Here is a 23025-nt window from a genome sequence, read left to right on the forward strand (position 1 = left end):
GGCATTACTTATTGCACACCCCTCGTATGACATGTTCGACTTGGTAATACAAAAAGCAGCCAGACAATGTCGGTCCTCCAGGAAAAGGAAAATGACCGACCTGATACAGACCAACCCCTATTTGAAAACTAAGTGGAATTGACCAGTCCTATGAATACCACTGGTTTCAGAGACTAAATGGAGGCATTCATACCATGATTAACTGCATTAACTGCAAAGCTGTACTTTTCAACTGCACATTTCCTTTTCAGTTTTTTCCGCTTTTCACCTTGTACGTTACTTATGCCATTACTTTTACGTTATATCTATTAATATTTTATTTCCATCATATTTGTTTGAAACGCGTATTCAATTGTTAACATTAATACCCCTAAAAACGATACACATGTAAAGAATTATGTCGCGCCGCCAACTGGAACACTTTTCACTAAGTGACCCCCCTCCCTCTAAATCAGCCCACACCGTCTCCCTAATTAGATAGCATCTTGGTACCACAAGTGCCATTTGACCGTATGAGGCCAAGTGAAACAAACGACCACCATGCTTTTTAGCCTCGAGTATCCAAGAAAAAAAAAACCAAAGCTAAGTAAAAATTCCTAACTGTTCGCATATAATTTAAAGCTAATATTCTTTCCATTTTCAGGCATATTGTAACCGTTAACTTTTCTTCACTTAAATAGACTATTTCGCCGCTTACAATGCCATGTCACTTAATTAATAAGTCAATGCTATAGTAAAGACAAACTCGGTAAAAAAAGAAATTATGCTAAGTTATTTAGAGGACATGAAAACCTTATTTAAATATCATTTCCACCGTGTTATAAATCTAGACTTATTGCATGTTCAATTATTGCATATATTAAAAAAAAAACCTATAAATAATTAGATTTATTGAATTAAACCTAAAACTCTATGATTCTCAATTTATTGTTGGTTTTCCTTCACGACGGTTAAAACTTATTTCAACGAATCCTTACGCACCGTAAGTTTATTATTTAAATTATTTCCTAAAGCTGTACTTTTCAACTGCACATTTCCTTTTCAGTTTTTTCCGCTTTTCACCTTGTACGTTACTTATGCCATTACTTTTACGTTATATCTATTAATATTTTATTTCCATCATATTTGTTTGAAACGCGTATTCAATTGTTAACATTAATACCCCTAAAAACGATACACATGTAAAGAATTATGTCGCGCCGCCAACTGGAACACTTTTCACTAAGTGACCCCCCTCCCTCTAAATCAGCCCACACCGTCTCCCTAATTAGATAGCATCTTGGTACCACAAGTGCCATTTGACAGTATGAGGCCAAGTGAAACAAACGACCACCATGCTTTTTAGCCTCGAGTATCCAAGAAAAAAAAAACCAAAGCTAAGTAAAAATTCCTAACTGTTCGCATATAATTTAAAGCTAATATTCTTTCCATTTTCAGGCATATTGTAACCGTTAACTTTTCTTCACTTAAATAGACTATTTCGCCGCTTACAATGCCATGTCACTTAATTAATAAGTCAATGCTATAGTAAAGACAAACTCGGTAAAAAAAGAAATTATGCTAAGTTATTTAGAGGACATGAAAACTTTATTTAAGTACGATACTTAATATAATCAGCCATCGAAAAAAAAAAAATTAAAAATTTTTTTTTTTTTTTTTTTTTTTTTTTTTTTTTTTTTAAGATAAAAAAATAAAAAGTTATAAACATCAGTGACCCCCCCTTGCTTGTACACATCCATTTCCTTTCCGGATCCCTGCTCCGAACTTATGCTCGTGATCCATCATCTCATCTGAAGATGAGGGGCTCTTATGCCTTACACAACAATTTATCAGTCTATACTATTGTCTATAAACTGATATCATCAACAATTAGATAAGCTGTTTTTAAATTTCCCCACTTGACAAAATTGCAAACCGAAATGCAAACGGATTTTCCTTTGCGTTAGAGGATTGAACTGAAGCAGTATACTTAATATGTACAATACGTGCGTACTAAACTAAACCACCTTTGTTACCTATATACAATCGCCTATACTGAATCCTCATCGGCTCAAAGCTCTCTGTATCCCCAGACTCTTAATTTCTCAAATCTTATATCACCAAGACATCCTTCTTAATTGATACAAGAATCCTCCTGAGCAGTTCAACATCCAATGATCATATATCCAATCCTCATGAAACTGCTTATATCACCCTGAATATTACCTTAAATCTTTATTCTATCCCTAAGCAAAGTAGAACACCTAATAACACTCTAGTCAACTACTTTTAAAATTAGAAAAACCCAGTTTCAATATTAGAAGTACATCGTCCCTCACCTTGACTACGGACTTTTGCAATAAGTCATGAAACTATTGTACCTAAAATTCCTCTCCAAACTACAAAATACTGCTGCTTGTATACTAAGCAAGTACCTCCTATAGATACTTTACCTCCAAGATGACTGCCTTGTCTGTTTTGCATGACAAACCTTATTATTTTTTACTTAAATTCTCTTTCTCCTGATCACTAACAAATCAAATCTGCTCTACTTCCTAAGTTGACACTAAACAAATCCGTCTCACGTAACTTAGATGGGTCCTTGCTCTCCGCCCTTGACCTTAACAAACTCGCAAATCGATACCCATTAACACCTAAAATTTCCTAGGCATGCTCCCGATTATAACTCCCAACCCATAACCAAGCTTCTAAGTAAATACTTACTAGCCTTAGTCCAATACATTGACTTAAAGTAATCTATAATGAACAGTAACCGTTAATATCTCTTTATTAAGAGATAGTATTGCAATAATTATTACACAAACTAAACCGGTACTCATTGAAATAAAAACTTCCGGATATTAAGAGAAAGGCGAAGTCATTCTCCTTAGTTGTAGTCCAAAGGCAACTTATTCAAATTGTCTAAAATTCCATGCATTCGTATACAATACTACTTATCCATCCATCTATACTTTTACTATACTTACAGAATATGCAATAACCTATATCTATCAGGTATAACTGTACTCCATTTCAAATGTTCTCTTGTCTCTATACTGAACATATCTAATCTTTCAGTCTTACTAAATGTCCGGTTTGGGCACCAAATCAGAATTTCTAATAGAAAGTAGATCATACTCTAGCACTTTATCCTAATTCCTAAACCTACTAAACCATATCTAACCATACATTCCTAAACCTACTAAACCATATCTAACCATACATTGCTAAACTTACAAAACTATATCTAACCATACATCAACTCGACTCTCTCGATCCAATACTGTAGCAAATTTAACTGCTTCCACTGCATGAATTTTTACGTATGCCCTCTCTCAGTATAAATGAAAATGGACAGCATAATAATGCCCTTTTTAAACCACACTCGAGGAGTGAAAATCTTCTGTAGAAGCTAACCTAAATGCCCGATTTTCCAGGAGATATTAACCTAAATAACCAATAAATATTAACTACCCATGCGGGGTCGCAGAAATACCTGGATTAGGACCCAGGCGCGGGGCGAACCCCCTCGGAGCTGATGGACCCGTAGGTCTTCCCAGGCCATCCGTCTAGGAGAAGGAAAACTCTGAAACTAAACCTAGGGGAGGGAGGCCTCTTCAGTCCTGGACGACAACCTTCCTAGAGCTGGTGACTCAAACAAATCACCGGTTGGCAAACCTAAACTGCTTAAGGAGGAGATAGACTCTGTCTATCGCTCGGCTTTCATACTCCTTCTTTGCCTATTGGCCAGGCGTAGAGGTACTATCACAGGGACTCGCTTGAATCACCCAGTGGTTGACCTTGTTTCCTGACTAGGGTAATGAACGCCGCTTTTCCCCACTCCTGCCACATCCCATCCCCCTAAACTGGACACAGTGGGGTGCTTCAGTGCCATATATGTCAGTGCAGTTGGACTGGGCTGGCTTTGCCTAATGGATTGAGGGTACCGGATTGACAGTTCCTGGCTGCTGTTTCCGACTGATAGTACAGGAGCCCTAACTCTTTGGTAGCGCTTAGAGCGGCTGCTCCATCAACAGTTGTAAAATATCGGGATGTTTGTAGTGCCATGTCGCGCATGGAAAGGGACCCTGCACTCATCCCCGGTGGGCTTTCCCGAGGCCACAATCCTGTGGGTGAGGACAGCTGATGGTCTACTTGTATTGCATGTCTGGTATTCTGCACAACTACTTGTCCAGCACCCCCTCACTCATCCACCCTAACTGAAACTTTTAAATAAAATAAAATGAAATGACAGCTCAAGCAAAAGTTACGTTTAAACCAGGACCAAACTCAAAGAAAACCAACCTGCCTCCTCCCTTGAGGCTTGCATTTACTAATATCCGCGGGCTTAGAACTAACTTAGATGATGTTGAGTCATTTCTCCTTGTAAACACCCCGGATATCTTAGCATTAAGTGAAACTAACCTTCACTCCTCCATACCCTCTAACCACTTTAACATGCCTGGTTATCTCCCACTCTACCGTAAGGACTCGGACAGACATATGCATGGACTTGGAGTCTATATTCGAAACACCCTCCCCCTAACTAGAGAAATAAAACTAGAATCAGAGGGCCAGGCCTTTATGTGCTTCAGACTAAATATGCAACACAATATTAGCTACTTATATTTTCTCTACCGCTCTCCCTCAAACCAAGACTGTACCCTAATAAACAAAGTCTCAGACAGCATAGATATAGCACTCTCCCTCGATACTAGCGCACAAATACATGTATTTGGTGACTTCAATGTCCACCACAGTAACTGGCTAGGATTCTCAAATCACACAGACGTAGCTGGTAGCGCCACATATAGCTTCTCTATATCTCATTCCCTATCTCAGATGGTTACATTTCCGACACGTTTCCCAGACCAGCACGATCAACATGCCTCACTTCTAGATCTCTTTCTGACAACAGTTCCCAATGACTGTACAACAAATGCCCATAGCCCACTCGGGAATGCTGATCACGCTGTGATAATGGTAGAAATCAGCCTAAATTCTCGCCCTAAAACTGAAGACCCACTACTCAAAACAACGAGGTATTACAAAAAGGCTGATTGGGAAGCCATCAGGGAGCTCATCAGAGATGCCCCATGGCAAAATATCTTTACTCTTCCAGCGGAACAGTGTGCAAATGAGACAACTGAATGGTTCAAAACTGCTATTGAAGCACATGTTCCCGCACGGAAATACTATAGCAAGCCCCACTCCCCCCAATGGTTTACTTCTGCTTGTGCAGCTGCCATTTGTCAAAGGCAACATGCGTTCCGCAGATTCAACCGACATAAGTCCAGCTCAAATAAACAGAAGTTTATAGAAGCTAGAAATAATTGTAAGAGAGTGATAGACACAGCTAAGTCAGATTACTCTGAAACCACCAGAAAGCGCATCGAAGCACAGAAATTAGGAACCCGGGATTTTTGGAAAATCTACAACAGCGTAGTTAATAATGGACAGTCAATTATTCCCCCACTAACAAACAATCATGAGGTTGCTTGCACGGCAACTGACAAGGCTAATCTGCTTGCCAGTCGGTTTGCCTCAAACTCCACACTGAACTCGGTACACCACTCACTCCCTGATTTTCCTCTGCGAACAGACACCACACTTGACGACTTGAAAATCACCCCTTCTCAGGTACATGCTATTATAAAAAACCTAGACACCTCTAAAGCATGTGGACCAGATCTCATCCCGGCTGTGCTATTAAAAAAATGCTCTGCCGAGGTTGCTCCAGTTCTGTCCAAACTTTACAATAAATGCCTTAACGAATCTTGTTTTCCCGACTGCTGGAAAACCGCCTCTGTGGTACCAGTCTTCAAGAATTCTGGTGAAAGAACTGACCCACTAAATTATCGCCCCATTAGCCTCCTCCCGCTTTTCGCCAAAATATTTGAGTCCTTAGTTAATAAAGCCCTAGTCCAGCACCTAACAGCTGCTAAACTCTTGACTGACAAACAATATGGATTCAGGCAAGCCCGTTCAACAGCAGATATCTTAACTGTAGTTTCTGAACGTATATACCGTTCATTGGATAAAACAGGGGAGGGTAGAGCGGTGGCCCTTGATATATCTAAGGCTTTTGACAGGGTATGGCACGATGGTCTTCTAAGGAAAATTAGATCATATGGAATCACTGGAAGAATTCATAACGTAATTAAATCCTTCTTAAGTAATAGAAAAATCAAAGTTGTCCTCGACGGACGTACATCCAAACAATATGACATAAATGCGGGAGTGCCTCAGGGGTCTATCCTTGGACCTCTATTGTTCCTGATATTCATAAACGACCTCCCTGATAATATTGTTTCGGAGATGGGTATATTTGCCGATGACACCACTCTCTATAACAGATATGAGGGGAAAACAAATGAACACATATCCAAGAAAATGGCAGAAACACTAGAGGATGACCTCCAATCCGTAGTGGAATGGGGACAAAAATGGTTGGTCTCATTCAATGCTGCTAAGACTAAGCTTGTTTCCTTCAATAACTACAAGAAACCTTCTCTACCACCAATAGCAATGGCCAAGAACACATTGCCTGAAAGTACTTCTTTTAAACTCCTCGGCCTAACGTTTACAGGGAATATGAACTGGAATAGATACATTGAGAGCATTGCCAAGGCTGCTGCAAGGAAGGTTGGCTCCCTCTACTGTGCTAGAAAACTACTTACGCCTGCCAGTATCCTATACCTCTATAAGGCAACCATTCGCCCATGTATGGAGTACTGTTGTCACATCTGGGCTGGTGCATCTGCTGCTTGTCTCTCACTCCTGGACAGGGTTCAAAAAAGAGTCGCAAACCTGATAGGTCCTGAACTGTCATCTGGGCTTCAACCTCTGTCCCATCGACGAGATGTTGCATCCCTCTGCCTGTTCTACAAATACTTTAATGGTGAATGCTCTGACGAACTGCAAACACTTGTACCTCCCCGACGTAACTACCCCCGACAAACCCGACAAGCTACTAAGTCTCATCCCTTTACAGTGGAGATCCCTAGGTGCAAGAAAGCCTTTTACTCCAATAGTTTCTTCCCCAGAACTGCGGGTCTTTGGAACTCCCTTCCGGGATTCTGCTTTCCCAACTGCAATGATATGCAGAAGTTCAAGTGTAATGTTAACAAACATCTTTCTACTCTTCTCCCTTCATAATGACCCCGCTAATTAATTCCCTAATAGTAGCCCCCTGCTTCAAAGTGGCACTGTGCCTTGTTTGGGGTGAAAATTGAATAAAAAAAAAAAAAAAAAAAAAAAAAATGCTACAGACATGTTCCTCTCATACCACTTTAGTGGCTCCTGTATTCTTTATGATAAATACATATATTTTATACACTTTACACTACTTGTGGTTTTTTTTTCATTTGTAACGCCTAGCATGGGTCTACAACAGTTCTCTTGGAAATCAATTATAGTTTCAATCTTTATGACATTGAAAAATCATGACATTAAAACATAGAACGACAATTATAGCATCCGGATATTTAACTGTAACACGTGTAGTGCGGGTGTTAAAGACAGGCTTAGATCTGATGATTTCAAAGAAAAATTAATGGTATGGCCATGTTGAAAGGATTGATGAAAGTTCTTGTGTTAGTAAATGTAGAACAGTTGAGGAAGCAGGTTCAGTTCACATCTTGCATGTTATTCTTACAATATTTTGGCCAATGTAATCTCCAACATTCTTCAGGAATGTTTCTTTTGAACTTGAGAATCTGTACAGATTTTCAAACGAAAACCTTTATCAAATCCACGGCATAGCATGCTCTTGGTCCGTCAGCCATGCCTGGGTATTACTTAAGACTTCTAATTAAACACTTCTGGATTAAACAAAGGATTCTGTTTAAAATTCTTTACATACTTTTAATCCATGGGGGTAGCATGCTCTTGTTCCATCAGCCATAACCAGATATAAATGTTAAGTAATTCACAATTATATTGCAGAAGTCTGAATAATCTAAATAATACAAATTCATATCTTTGAATGTCAACCTGAGGATCCCCTTAAAGCAATTTGTGTTATCATGAGGGTTGCATACATTCATTGAATTAAGTCATTTACTAAAATTATCACAAAATATTTTGGTTACTTTGAAACATGATTTTTTTTTAAGAATGCATTTTGATAATATGCTGAAAGTTACATTAAGTTTTATTTAAATTTATGAAGTGCTTTTGAAATTCTAATTTGAGGTTAGAAGAGGGTGAAATTTTCGTTAAAATCACCCCACAGATGCATTCTGCATTTGAAATCAATATATTGTGACATATTGCTTTTACGTATAAAGAGAAATGTTTTTCAATGAACAACTGACATTGTAAACAATTGCAATTTTGGCCACACAGGTGTTTCTTTGTTTTTGGGCTTACATAAGAACTAAGAAGTCTTACTGACAACTAGAGAAAAGGACAGACTATGTGAGGGCTAAAAACCTCTAGCACATGCACTTTTGGAAAACTACCTTTAAGAAATGGTATATGTTTTGTTTATGAAACACCTCTACACCCATGAAAGCATACAACAAAAAGCAGAACATTCCTACCATCCTCACTGACGAGAGACAGCCATGCTAATGATGGCATGATAACCTAATATTGGAAAATCCAGGTGCCTGAGAATGATGTCAAAGAAGTCAAAATGGGGAACATAGAATCTCTGGAGATTAGATCAGAGAGACCGACATTTAAAGACAATGTGTGATGGAATTTTTGACGTTATCGGTGCCAATAAAATAGAAGGGCAGACAAAGAATAGGAGAGAGAGAGAGCGACCATAATGTGGACGCTAAGCAACACAATGATTTCTTGACCGCAAAAAAAAAAACACACAGCAACCCCTGCCACACGTGGGCTCATTAATGTCATAACTGTCATTCTGAAATCAAAAAGGTTATTTTAAATAAACAAAATATTTTATAACGAGCTGTGTGTGTTTCATTTTGTTACCAAATCAGGACAATGACAAAAGTTAATTTTTTTATTGACTGAAAAACATATTAGACAACCGGACGCAGCAAATATATAACATTAAATGTAGTCTCTTTATCTACAAACATTGTCTATAACATTTGGCCTCTGGACCAGATCATCAAACTTTAACAAGAAGTACTCATTTATTGGAATATCCAAGCAGTTTTCTGTTTCATTGATAGAATGGATTAGATTGGTGTTAGTAGATGTGGAACAATTAAGGTTGCAGAATCGGCCCATATATGAAGGCATGGGAGGAGGTGATTGAGCTGGACTACAGAAAGCAAGAGAGCTGACCAGAGGTAGTCTAGTTTGAAGGCCAATTTCTAAAAGCATCTTAACGCCAGCATGTGAAAACGAATATTATACTGAATAAAATGATGATGATGAGATTTGGACGTATGTTATTGAATTAATGTCGATGCTAAAGTGGATACTGATGCAAACTGATGAGTCACCATGTAATATTAAAATCTGTCAGGTCTGTAAGATTAGAGATGTTGCCAACTTTCGTGTAGTCCTTCCTATGAGTACCTGATTCATCGTGGAATCAACTATAGAATGATGCAAGTTAAAAGTTTGTCATTTCATATGCACTGTACAATCGAACTACCAACCAAGAAGTTAGAGGCCACACTAACCAACAAGTAGTATCATTAATAATCAGTAAATGACATCTAGGCTGGTTTGGACATACCTTAAGATTGGCCCCAGAGAGAATTGCTAACCAAATACTTCCATGAACTTCTGATGACAAATGAGGAAGACCAAAAATGAACTGAACGTGGACAATTGAGAAAAATTTGATCACAATGGACAGCAGCTGGAGGAATTTGGATTCAGATCAAAAACGATGGCATACTTTGACTCCTGCATCGCAGGACGTGCAAGTTCCTAAGACTACGACTGATGTAAATCCAGAAAACGTCCTGCATGCAGGCCCATTGAAAGGGTTGATATCAGTTATGTCAAATAATTTCTTACACAATCGTCTTCCTTGTCTACCACACTTCCTAACCCGACGGCCTATCAATGGATGTGATCGAATTATTGTAAGAGGTGGCATGCTGTACATTGCTGGATACTTGAGGTGCCAAGCGCATAAGGCATCCATAATTTCACAAATACAAAACTACTGATAAAACACAGTTTAATGGATCCTTTCTTCCAGTTTAAAGCTGCATATTCGCCCGATCATGGCACAGTACTTCTGCCAAAGTTGCTCTTTGATACCCATGTTTCACTGCCATGTAAGATGGCAAAGTGAACACAGGCTTTGCCTCAAATCTTGAAGGAAGTAAACCGAGATGTAAGGATTGGCAACAGTTTCTTGAATCTTCTTTAAAACAAACTTTGAAAACTAAAAAAAATCAACAAACAAAACAGAATAATTTAGATTCAAAACAAATAATGTATAAGTTAATGAGAAACTTACAGCCATATGAATCCAATCGACTGCAGCTCTGACATCTTGGTAGATGGAAGTAAAAGACATGGAAAGATCACCAAGTCTCACACCAGTTTTACTCCTTTAAAAAGAGAGATCAAAAAAAAAAAAATTGAAGTGCGATTTCTGTTCATTATAATAATTAGATGAGCAATGAAAAAGAAATAAAAATCCCACCACCGCCGCCGCCACCACAATAATATAAATTTATAACAAAATAATGAAGTTTAAATTATTGCAATTCTTCGGATTACTCTTCTCATCCGGAGTGATATTCATGCAATGACGTAACCTTTGACCTTCAAGTGTATCTTGCTGAAAATGGGAATCTTTCTGTTGAATCTGCATGAAAATTCTGAATAGAATCCTTTGATTGCAATAAGGATTGAACCTTCAACCTCTGGAAGTGTATCATTTACAACAATTTTACCAAGTAATTTATCAATTATGCCATGGGTCCTTCGATGAATTTTGAGAACCTTAAACTTATTGTTTTCAGATGTGCAACCTTAATTGTAATTAGATGAACAAGTCTTAATTATAAATAATAGATAAAATCATATTTATTTTATTGGTGACCTTAGCTATTATTTCTAATTAATGGTTCTCATATTGTATTGAATTCTATACTAAGTCTGCTTAGTTGGTGACAATCATCATCCACTGTTTGAGTCATCTCAACCTTTAAGATAAGAAGAGTAGTTTGAATAATCCAAATAGGCAATCCTCATCTCAAAAAATCAGAAACATAAAAACCTCAATGAGAAATCTGACTGAAAAAGCCTTTTACTTTTGATAACTATGCAAGTTGATCACCAAATGGAGATCGCCTTGTCAGCATGTAATCTATCTTGCCACACAATAGCTATTGACCGAACGCGGATCATATATTGAACAAAGAAAAAGAAGCGAACAAAATGGAAACACATGAAAAAATGCGATCCAAATTGTCTGTGTTTGCAAACTATTGTTAAGTTATAAGATTTGAAATTTGATATAATCAGATTTGGTGTAGCAGAAATAAAACCGACACTCGATTGAAAAATGAAAACAAAAACTCTGATTGGTTGACATTGTTCTGTCTAGTATAGAATAGATTCTCTAGTATTTATTTCCCTTTGTGGACTTTTTAGGGTTTCCTTCAGACTCGTTCACTGATTGAAGCTTCCAGTGCTTGTCCCTAATTCTTTTTAGCTATCTTTCTCAAAGTTTTCTATGCCTTTAATATCTCCACATATCAGAATTATTGCCTTTCTTCTCTCTTAGGATACAATTGAACAATGTTGTATTAGCTGATTGTTTGTCTCTCATGTTAAAAATAGTCTTGTGGTAAAACGTCTTCACGCTAACACCCACATCTTAGTTGTCTGTTGAAGCCATAAAGGTCATGTCTTGTCTAGAATGATTTCCATAAAAAAATAACATCATTTTAACGTTTGTTTTATATACTGGCATGTACTTGTGCGCTAGTATTGAGAGAGAGTGCTGAATCTATGCTGTCAGATACTTGTTTACATCTGACTTTAAAATGATCATATTATAGTTAGCTGGAAAGCAGCTCTGCGGTAGTGTTCCAGATGAGCAGTTCTTAGAAAAGAGCACTGTTCATGGAATCTTTGTTTAGTTTTAGGCACAGATAGAGAGTAAGGGAAATTGCTGAGAGCAGTTGTAGCTAGTCTAGTGTTTGCTGTGAATGCCATGAAGTGAAGGAGGAGAACCATAAAGTGAAGCTCAATCATGAAAATCATGATAAAGCAGAGATATGCTTGCAACGTCTCTTCTATGAGAAAGAGGTAGCAGGAAGAAGAAAAGGATATTGCCCACTAGATTTCGAAGTGGGTTTCGTTCTACTACATTACTATATGAAGCCAAGAGTTTGACTGCTGCTTCTGCAGCCAAATATTTCTTGCCTCATTTCATTCATCCAATAATAAATAATAATTGAAACTGCACTGAATTCCAAAAAAGTATTAAATCTTGTTGCGAACTTACTTTTGGTAATCGTCGCAGTTAGTGAAATAATCAACCAAGCATGCCATCATGTAAGTCTCTGAAAAAAAGAAAGAAAAATTTGGAGAAGGCTTTTTCGCAATATTGGAAACAATAGAATTGGAAGTGTGAATTAATATAAATAATCTTTTTCCCATAAATTCTTGTTTTGTATGTTTAAATAATTAACAAAAAACATGAAAATTATCTATAGGGTGCCTTTTTTTTTTTTAGAGGCAGCAAACTTTAAATTGACAACTATTATTTTTAATTGTACATTTGACAACTATCGGTTATTTTTGAGTGCAAATTGCAAATGATATGATTGATTTTACTGAGAGAAACATTTGATGAATAAATAATTTCATGAAATGGACCTGTCAACTGTATACATGCGATTTAACCCCCTTAGATTATATTCTTTGGGATTATGTAAAATTTCATGTCTATACTGATAAACCAGACATAATAGACTACTCAGAAGACAACATTTGATGCATTATTGCTGAAATACAGAATAATTTAATGTGTAGAATTTATTAAAATATAACTTCTAAATTGCACTATATATATATATATATATATATATATATATATATATATATAGGAAATTTATTACTGTGAGTCCAGAATGAGTTTACAAATTGTTTCAACTAGAGGAAAATCCTCAAAGAGAGGAAAAATCCAACTCGCATCATCAGAATTCATAGATGGACTAAGTTATAAAGTCAAATAAAAATGGAAAGATCGTAGATAAAGGGGAGTTAGAAAAGAAGGGGGAGTGGTGGGGAGAGGACGTTGGAGTTTAAAGTAGTAGGAGTGTATTAAAAAAAGAGAGGGGTTTATAATTAAATATTAATTATGTGTAAATTCTTATATACGTGTTTTTTAACAGTTTAAACTTAAAAGACGCTACTTTTGTTGATAACGGCATAAGTAACAGTTAATTTAAAGGATCACCATGGCAACAGGTTGGAAAGTTAATGTTAGTGAAGGAACGGGTTGAAAATGGGGTTTAAAGTAATTTAGCCGGGCGGGGAGAGATTGAAAGATATTTATTGTTTATAAAATGGAAAGAAAAAGAAAAGGAAAAATAAGTTAATGAATTATACTTTACAGGTTTATTTTAATAGTGTGATGATATATATAATTAAATATAATAAATAAATTAGCCGGGCAGGTAGAAATAATACGTTACAGGTTTATTTTAATAAAATAAAATAAAATAGGTGAAGGAACGGGTTGAAAATGGGGTTTAAAGTAATTTAGCCGGGCGGAGAGAGATTGAAAGATATTTATTGTTTATAAAATGGAAAGAAAAAGAAAAGGAAAAATAAGTTAATGAATTATACTTTACAGGTTTATTTTAATAGTGTGGTGATATATATAATTAAATATAATAAATAAATTAGCCGGGCAGGTAGAAATAATACGTTACAGGTTTATTTTAATAAAATAAAATAAAATAGGTGAAGGAACGGGTTGAGAATGGGGTTTAAAGTAATTTAGCCGGGCGGAGAGAGATTGAAAGATATTTATTGTTTATAAAATGGAAAGAAAAAGAAAAGGAAAAATAAGTTAATGAATTATACTTTACAGGTTTATTTTAATAGTGTGATGATATATATAATTAAATATAATAAATAAATTAGCCGGGCAGGTAGAAATAATACGTTACAGGTTTATTTTAATAAAATAAAATAAAATAGGTGAAGGAACGGGTTGAAAATGGGGTTTAAAGTAATTTAGCCGGGCGGGGAGAGATTGAAAGATATTTATTGTTTATAAAATGGAAAGAAAAAGAAAAGGAAAAATAAGTTAATGAATTATACTTTACAGGTTTATTTTGATAGTGTAATGATATATATATAATTAAATATAATATATATATAAATAAATAGCCGGGCAGGTAGAAATTATACGTTACAGGTTTATTTTAGTGAAATAAAATAAAATAGGTGAAGGCTTAAGTAAGTAACTTAAATAATAGAAAAAAAAACATTTTTAATAAGTAACACACAAATATAAGCACACGCATAAATATGTACAGCAAATGCACATACGTAAATGGGGGAAAAGCACATGCGTGATCACACATACATATACATATATATATATATATACATATATATATATATATATATATATATATTAGAACATTATCAGGGAACTGAAGAATATGGATCTAAAGATTGAAGTAACTTCCAACTTAAAAACAGTAAATTTTCTAGATGTTACCTTTAACCTCCCTAATAATACTTATGAACCATACACTAAAAATAATACATACCCCCTATATATACACCCTATGTCCAACCACCCCAAACACATTATTAAACATATCCCTAAATCAATAGAAAAAAGGCTTAGCACAAACTCATCTAACTCCAGCATTTTTAACCTACACAAACCCTTCTTTGAAAATGCTTTAAAGGAATCTGGATATTCCAACCCTAATATTACATACTTGGACCCTAATAAACCCAACAATACAAATAGGAATAACAGATCCCGCAAAGTCCTCTGGTTTAACCCTCCCTATAATAATATGATAAAAACTAAATTAGGTAAAAAATTCTTCATGCTTCTTAATCACCACTTCCCCCCTAGTAATATTCTACATAAAATTTTTAATAAGAACACTATTAAGCTTAGCTACAGTTGCACAAATAATCTAGAAAATAAAATTAAAAAACACAACAATAAAATACTAAATAACCACAACTATAATAACAATGGTCAAAATAATTGTAACTGCCTTAACAAACCCCAATGCCCGCTCCAGCAAAATTGTCTCTCAACAAATGTGGTTTACAAAGCAACTATTGCCCCTGCTGAAGACCCACAAAACAAAAAAATTTTACATTGGCCTTTCAAGCACCACGTTCAAAGACAGATTTAGAGTGCATAAATGCTCCCTAAATAACCCCAACCACCCAAATAGTACTTCATTAACTAACCACTATCTACTACTTACCCGAAACAACCTCACCCCATTTATTAGCTGGGAAATTCTTAATAGAGCTAGTACCTGTAAATCACTAAACTCCCCATGTTATTTATGCTTAACTGAAAAATTACTGATTACTAATTTTAGAGATAGAGATAAACTTCTAAATAAAAAAACTGAAACCTCACTTAATTGTAAACATTATAAATCCCACCTCTTAAGCAACTTCTCACCCTTCTAATAATAACTATAACCCACCCCTAAAATCTAACACTAACGAATTACACACACCCTATTTACAACCTAAACTATATAGTCCCCCATTCATTTTAAAAGAACCCCTCCACAGAACCCCCACCTATTTATCCCACCATTTTTTAGCTACATCTCTCTTTACCAAACTCATTTTTGTAACCCCCCCCCCTTTGCCTTAATCACTCCTTATGTCATTATTTAAAGGTTCTCGCCCCATAGTCTCTTATTGGCTATTTCCATAATCAGGTCTCGATTTCTATTATTTCAATTACGTACTTATCACAATTGGTATCCTTCGACTTGCCTCTCGGTCTATTATCTACTTGTTAACAACTAATCATTTACTTACCTTCTATTTTAATTAATTATTTAATTTACCATCTACATATAACATATATAATACGCTTTTCTCTTATATTTACCTCTTACTAATTCTTTCAATAATAATTATCATATTTTTTAACACGAAGCTTATTTACATATTTTTCGTATTTGTGTTTGTACATATACTCAAGCACATGCTTCTCCCCCATTGATGTGTGTATTTTTTACATGTGTACTCATGTGTATGTATTTGTGTGTTTTTGTTATCTACTTACTATCTACATTTTATTAATAATTATATTAATTTTTATTATTTAATTAACTTACTTATATCCTTAGTTTTTTTACTTTATTAAATAAACCTATAACGTATAATTCACCTATTTACCCTTCTATTTCTCATTTCTTTCTTCCAACTTAACGCCCGACAATTCAAAAAACTATAAATAATAAATTAAAAACAAAAAATTAATTTTTTCAATTTCTCCCTGCCCAGCTAATTTATATATATATATATATGTGTATATATATGTGCACATGTATATATATATGTGTGTGTGTGTGCGTGTGTATGTGTGTGTGTTTGTATATGTATGTATATGTGTGTGTATGTATGTATTTATATGTGTGTATATATATGTGTGTGTGTATATGTATGTATATATATGTATTTGTGTTTGTGCGTATCTTCTATATGTGTGTATATGTATGTGTTTTTTTTATATATATTTGTATTTGGTTACGTATCTTCTACATGTATATTTGTGTGTGTGTTTTTCTGTGTGTATGTGTTTTATTCACTTATTATAAATATCTCCCTAATAATTTTATGAATTTTATTATTTGATTAACTTACTGATATTCTTACCTATTTCTATATTAGTAATATAAACTTGTAACTTATAATTCATTAATTTATATTTTTCTCTTTCTCTCTTTCCTTCAACTACAACGCCTGAAAATTTAAAAATTATTTATAAAATATTTTTCAATTCCCCCCCTCCCAGCTAATTTATATTTATATGTATATATATGTATGTATATGTATATGTATATATGTATGTATGTGTAAGTGTTTGCATCTGGATGTATGTGTACTTGCATATATGTTTATATATGTATATATGCGTGTATTTTTACGTATCTGTGTATGTGTACATATATATATATGTGTTTGTATGTGTATGTTTGTGTATATATGTATATGTATATATATATATATATATATATATATATATATATATATATGTATATATATATATATATGTATATGTATGTGTGATCACGCATGTGCTTTTCCCCCATTTACGTATGTGCATTTGCTGTACATATTTATGCGTGTGCTTATATTTGTGTGTTACTTATTAAAAATTTTTTTTTTTTCTATTATTTAAGTTACTTACTTAAGCCTTCACCTATTTTATTTTATTTCACTAAAATAAACCTGTAACGTATAATTTCTACCTGCCCGGCTATTTATTTATATATATATTATATTTAATTATATATATATCATTACACTATCAAAATAAACCTGTAAAGTATAATTCATTAACTTATTTTTCCTTTTCTTTTTCTTTCCATTTTATAAACAATAAATATCTTTCAATCTCTCCCCGCCCGGCTAAATTACTTTAAACCCCATTTTCAACCCGTTCCTTCACCTATTTTATTTTATTTTATTAAAATAAACCTGTAACGTATTATTTCTACCTGCCCGGCTAATTTATTTATTATATTTAATTATATATATCATCACACTATTAAAATAAACCTGTAAAGTATAATTCATTAACTTATTTTTCCTTTTCTTTTTCTTTCCATTTTATAAACAATAAATATCTTTCAATCTCTCTCCGCCTGGCTAAATTACTTTAAACCCCATTCTCAACCCGTTCCTTCACCTATTTTATTTTATTTTATTAAAATAAACCTGTAACGTATTATTTCTACCTGCCCGGCTAATTTATTTATTATATTTAATTATATATATCATCACACTATTAAAATAAACCTGTAAAGTATAATTCATTAACTTATTTTTCCTTTTCTTTTTCTTTCCATTTTATAAACAATAAATATCTTTCAATCTCTCTCCGCCCGGCTAAATTACTTTAAACCCCATTTTCAACCCGTTCCTTCACCTATTTTATTTTATTTTATTAAAATAAACCTGTAACGTATTATTTCTACCTGCCCGGCTAATTTATTTATTATATTTAATTATATATATCATCACACTATTAAAATAAACCTGTAAAGTATAATTCATTAACTTATTTTTCCTTTTCTTTTTCTTTCCATTTTATAAACAATAAATATCTTTCAATCTCTCTCCGCCCGCGCCCGGCTAAATTACTTTAAACCCCATTTTCAACCCGTTCCTTCACCTATTTTATTTTATTTTATTAAAATAAACCTGTAACGTATTATTTCTACCTGCCCGGCTAATTTATTTATTATATTTAATTATATATATCATCACACTATTAAAATAAACCTGTAAAGTATAATTCATTAACTTATTTTTCCTTTTCTTTTTCTTTCCATTTTATAAACAATAAATATCTTTCAATCTCTCTCCGCCCGGCTAAATTACTTTAAACCCCATTTTCAACCCGTTCCTTCACCTATTTTATTTTATTTTATTAAAATAAACCTGTAACGTATTATTTCTACCTGCCCGGCTAATTTATTTATTATATTTAATTATATATATCATCACACTATTAAAATAAACCTGTAAAGTATAATTCATTAACTTATTTTTCCTTTTCTTTTTCTTTCCATTTTATAAACAATAAATATCTTTCAATCTCTCTCCGCCCGGCTAAATTACTTTAAACCCCATTTTCAACCCGTTCCTTCACCTATTTTATTTTATTTTATTAAAATAAACCTGTAACGTATTATTTCTACCTGCCCGGCTAATTTATTTATTATATTTAATTATATATATCATCACACTATTAAAATAAACCTGTAAAGTATAATTCATTAACTTATTTTTCCTTTTCTTTTTCTTTCCATTTTATAAACAATAAATATCTTTCAATCTCTCTCCGCCCGGCTAAATTACTTTAAACCCCATTCTCAACCCGTTCCTTCACCTATTTTATTTTATTTTATTAAAATAAACCTGTAACGTATTATTTCTACCTGCCCGGCTAATTTATTTATTATATTTAATTATATATATCATCACACTATTAAAATAAACCTGTAAAGTATAATTCATTAACTTATTTTTTCCTTTTCTTTTTCTTTCCATTTTATAAACAATAAATATCTTTCAATCTCTCCCCGCCCGGCTAAATTACTTTAAACCCCATTTTCAACCCGTTCCTTCACCTATTTTATTTTATTTTATTAAAATAAACCTGTAACGTATTATTTCTACCTGCCCGGCTAATTTATTTATTATATTTAATTATATATATCATCACACTATTAAAATAAACCTGTAAAGTATAATTCATTAACTTATTTTTTCCTTTTCTTTTTCTTTCCATTTTATAAACAATAAATATCTTTCAATCTCTCCCCGCCCGGCTAAATTACTTTAAACCCCATTTTCAACCCGTTCCTTCACTAACATTAACTTTCCAACCTGTTGCCATGGTGATCCTTTAAATTAACTGTTACTTATGCCGTTATCAACAAAAGTAGCGTCTTTTAAGTTTAAACTGTTAAAAAACACGTATATAAGAATTTACACATAATTAATATTTAATTATAAACCCCTCTCTTTTTTTAATACACTCCTACTACTTTAAACTCCAACGTCCTCTCCCCACCACTCCCCCTTCTTTTCTAACTCCCCTTTATCTACGATCTTTCCATTTTTATTTGACTTTATAACTTAGTCCATCTATGAATTCTGATGATGCTAGTTGGATTTTTCCTCTCTTTGAGGATTTTCCTCTAGTTGAAACAATTTGTAAACTCATTCTGGACTCACAGTAATAAATTTCCTATATACTGCTCTGACTACACATTGAGCACTTTAGTCCGGTTTTTTTTACCACTGGTAAATAAATATATATATATATATATATATATATATATATATATATACACACGAACCATGGGAACAAATATGCAAAGATTGTATTTAAACTATAAATGTCAAAATTGAATCTTTAGAATAAACCATATATTTGTATGATAAAAATATGTTTTTGTGATTTATTTTAATTTCAAGTTCACAACCTCTAAAAATAACAAAAAAACTTTAATTTTACTTTATTAGTTTTTCTTAAAGTGAGAAAATGAAAATATTAATATTTCATCCAATTGAGACAAAAAAAAAAATCACATATACTAATGCAAAGAGCACCAAGGAAAGAACTCAATATAATTGCAAACAATAACTTCCCTTTTACTCTGTTTTTGTGAAAATATTTTGATTTCAAAAAATTTCTTAGCTGAGTATTTTCTTAGAAAAAAACACAAACTGAAGATAAATACCATGCCAATAAAATGTAAGGATAAAAATAAAAATAAAAAATAATTTACTCCGACTTATGCACTGATATATCATAGATTGCTATTTGGGTCTAACCTTTAAAATCAAGCAAGTCAATGTCTCCATTCAGTTGAAAAAGACAAAGGATATCCCCTGCGTAATTGTGAGACAAGGATTGCACAATCTCCAACCACACTTCTCCTGAATCGACACTGTTTTAGTCCAGTGGCAAGGAGAAGTCCAGGATGACTGCAAATAATGACAAGATAAGCAGAGCGCACATACAGCAACTAGAAGTCCCGAATGGTCACCCATTTAGTACTGACTAGGTTTATCTTATCCTACCTTGACAGAGTTCAAAATAGACTTTGTAGCCTAGTATGGGATGCCCTTTTCTCTTTCCTGCAACCTCTTTCCCACAGAGGAGCCTGTCTTTACCTTCTCGTTATTTTTATGGGAAGTGCTCATCTGATTTCCAATCTATGGTCCTCCCTTGCCTGACTTTCATGAAAAACACTCGTCTATGTGAAACCACTATCAATAATTTCCCATCACTCTTTATTTGTGCCTAAACCTAAAAGTAGATTCCATGAACAAAGCTTCTTTCTTAGAACTGCACGACTGTGGAACTCTGTTCCATTTTCCTGCTTTCCAACTGACTACAATATGGTTGTCTTCAAGTCAAACGTAAACAAGTTCTTGATGAGCTGTTCCTCTTAAGTAATCCAATTTACTTAATTTCCACTATTAACAATTATTACGAAATTTTCCCATTGACTTCTGTACACTCCTTAACCCTTATCCTTGAGTTGCCTCCAGGCCTTGATAAGTTGTGACTCCTTTGTAAAAAAAAAAAGACAAAAGAACAGAAATATCATCATATCTTTTAAATTCTAGCGGCTATATTTCATTAAAAAAAATTCACCCAGTCCATGCCATCGATGCTATACACACTTGGAATGCTAACAGTTTATTTTTATTTGGAAATAAAACAAAACAAGCATTTCACATTACAAATGCAACAAATACATTTTCAAATATTGTACTGCTATTTTATTTATTCATTTTTGTAAATCAATAATCTTGAAATCATGAAATGTATTTCCATAATATATATATATATATATATATATATATATATATATATATATATATATATAAAAGTGAACGTGTCTGTGTGTGTGTCTGTGTACATTTCCTTACGCAATAACTCTGTCAATTTTTAGTCTACAGACTCGAAATTTGATATACAGGGTACTGAGATTTGGGAAAATCGATGTGATCGGTTTTTGGCCAGGAATTTGGCTGTTAAGGGGTCAAAGTCCAACGATTTGACCTTTGAGAACTCTACCAAACTCCTGTGACAATTTTGGGTTTAAACAATTGGAATTTTAGATGTAGATTCCTTGGACATGGATCTAACTTAATAACTTGATTTGATCCCAAAACAATAAATGTTAAGGGGTCATAATAGGGTCAAAGTTTAAAAAATTGCCCAATTTTTTTTTTTTTGCTCAACATACACCTCCGAACATCCGGGTGACGCAGGGCTGAAATGCTAGAATCTATAAAAGTGAAAGTGTGTGTGTGTGTACATTTCTGGACACAATAACTGTCAATTTTCAGTCTACAGACTTGAAATTTGATATAAGGGTACTGAGATTTGGGAAAATCTTTGTAATCCGTTTTCAGCCAGAAATTTGGCTGTTAAGGGTTCAAAGTTCAACCTTTGAGAACTCTACCAAACTTGTCCGACAATTTTGGGTATAAACAATTGAAATTTTAGATATAGGTTCCTTTGACATGGATCTAACTTAATAACTTGATTTGAGCCCAAAACAATAAATGTTAAGGGGTCATAATAGGGGTCAAAGTTTAAAAAGATTTGACCACTGCGGTCTCTACCAAATTACTTAAACAATTTCTGGTCTAAATATTTTAAATTTTACATAAAGGGTATTCAGAGATAGGGCAAGCTTTTTTTATCGGTTTAGGTAAAAAATTTGAGCTACCAATATATAAATGTATGTATGTTTTCATGTCTGCCTAAAACTTTCGATAGAGGCGACGGATTTTCACAATGACAGTATCGTTTTAAAGTTCAGACGACAAATACCAAAAAATTGGCTAAAAGCATTAATTTCTTCACCCTCAACTGGGAACTTTTCTATGGGGAGGGGTCGCTTTTTTCACCAATATTTTCGAAAGTCATCCCCTCTTTTCGATTGTCTAATTGTCCATGCTAGTATATATATATATATATATATATATATATATATATATATATATATATATATATATGAAAATGATAGTTGGTGTTTGAAGCATAAAATGTTGTTTTATTAATGTTTTTAATATTCAATATTTCAAGCTTCTTGTATTCTTCATGGGAAAGAATTTGAGAATAGGGGGGAAAACGAGGTCAACCATATGTGTGGTATTAATGCACTAGAAATTAGATGATCATATGTTTTTTTTCAAGGGGGAGGGTGTGAAGGGGAGAGAATTTGCTAAATGTTGTTTACATATGTTTAGAGGCCATTCTCAAATTCAAAACACAGCACGGACCGACAAAAATACATAGAAACTAAACAATGCACATGATTATAATAATAAAATATTTCCACCATTGACAACAAT

The 23025-nt window shown here is 33.7% G+C and overlaps 1 protein-coding gene across 1 annotated transcript in view; it reads right to left on the reverse strand.

Moving 5' to 3' along the window:
• Window positions 1–23025, reverse strand: part of LOC145283485 (cytosolic purine 5'-nucleotidase-like) — a 363668-nt gene that overhangs the window by 128544 nt on the left and 212099 nt on the right. Inside the window, exons 7-8 of the mRNA XM_080132307.1 lie at window positions 12392–12449; window positions 10388–10481 (exon numbers count right to left, since the gene is read on the reverse strand). Coding sequence (XP_079988433.1) covers window positions 10388–10481; window positions 12392–12449 — 152 coding nt within the window. The remainder of the gene's footprint in view (window positions 1–10387; window positions 10482–12391; window positions 12450–23025) is intronic.

The sequence above is a fragment of the Euprymna scolopes genome, chromosome 8 (genome assembly GCF_053919585.1).
Source record: "Euprymna scolopes isolate OS-2025 chromosome 8, ASM5391958v1, whole genome shotgun sequence".
Lineage (NCBI taxonomy): Eukaryota > Metazoa > Mollusca > Cephalopoda > Sepiida > Sepiolidae > Euprymna > Euprymna scolopes.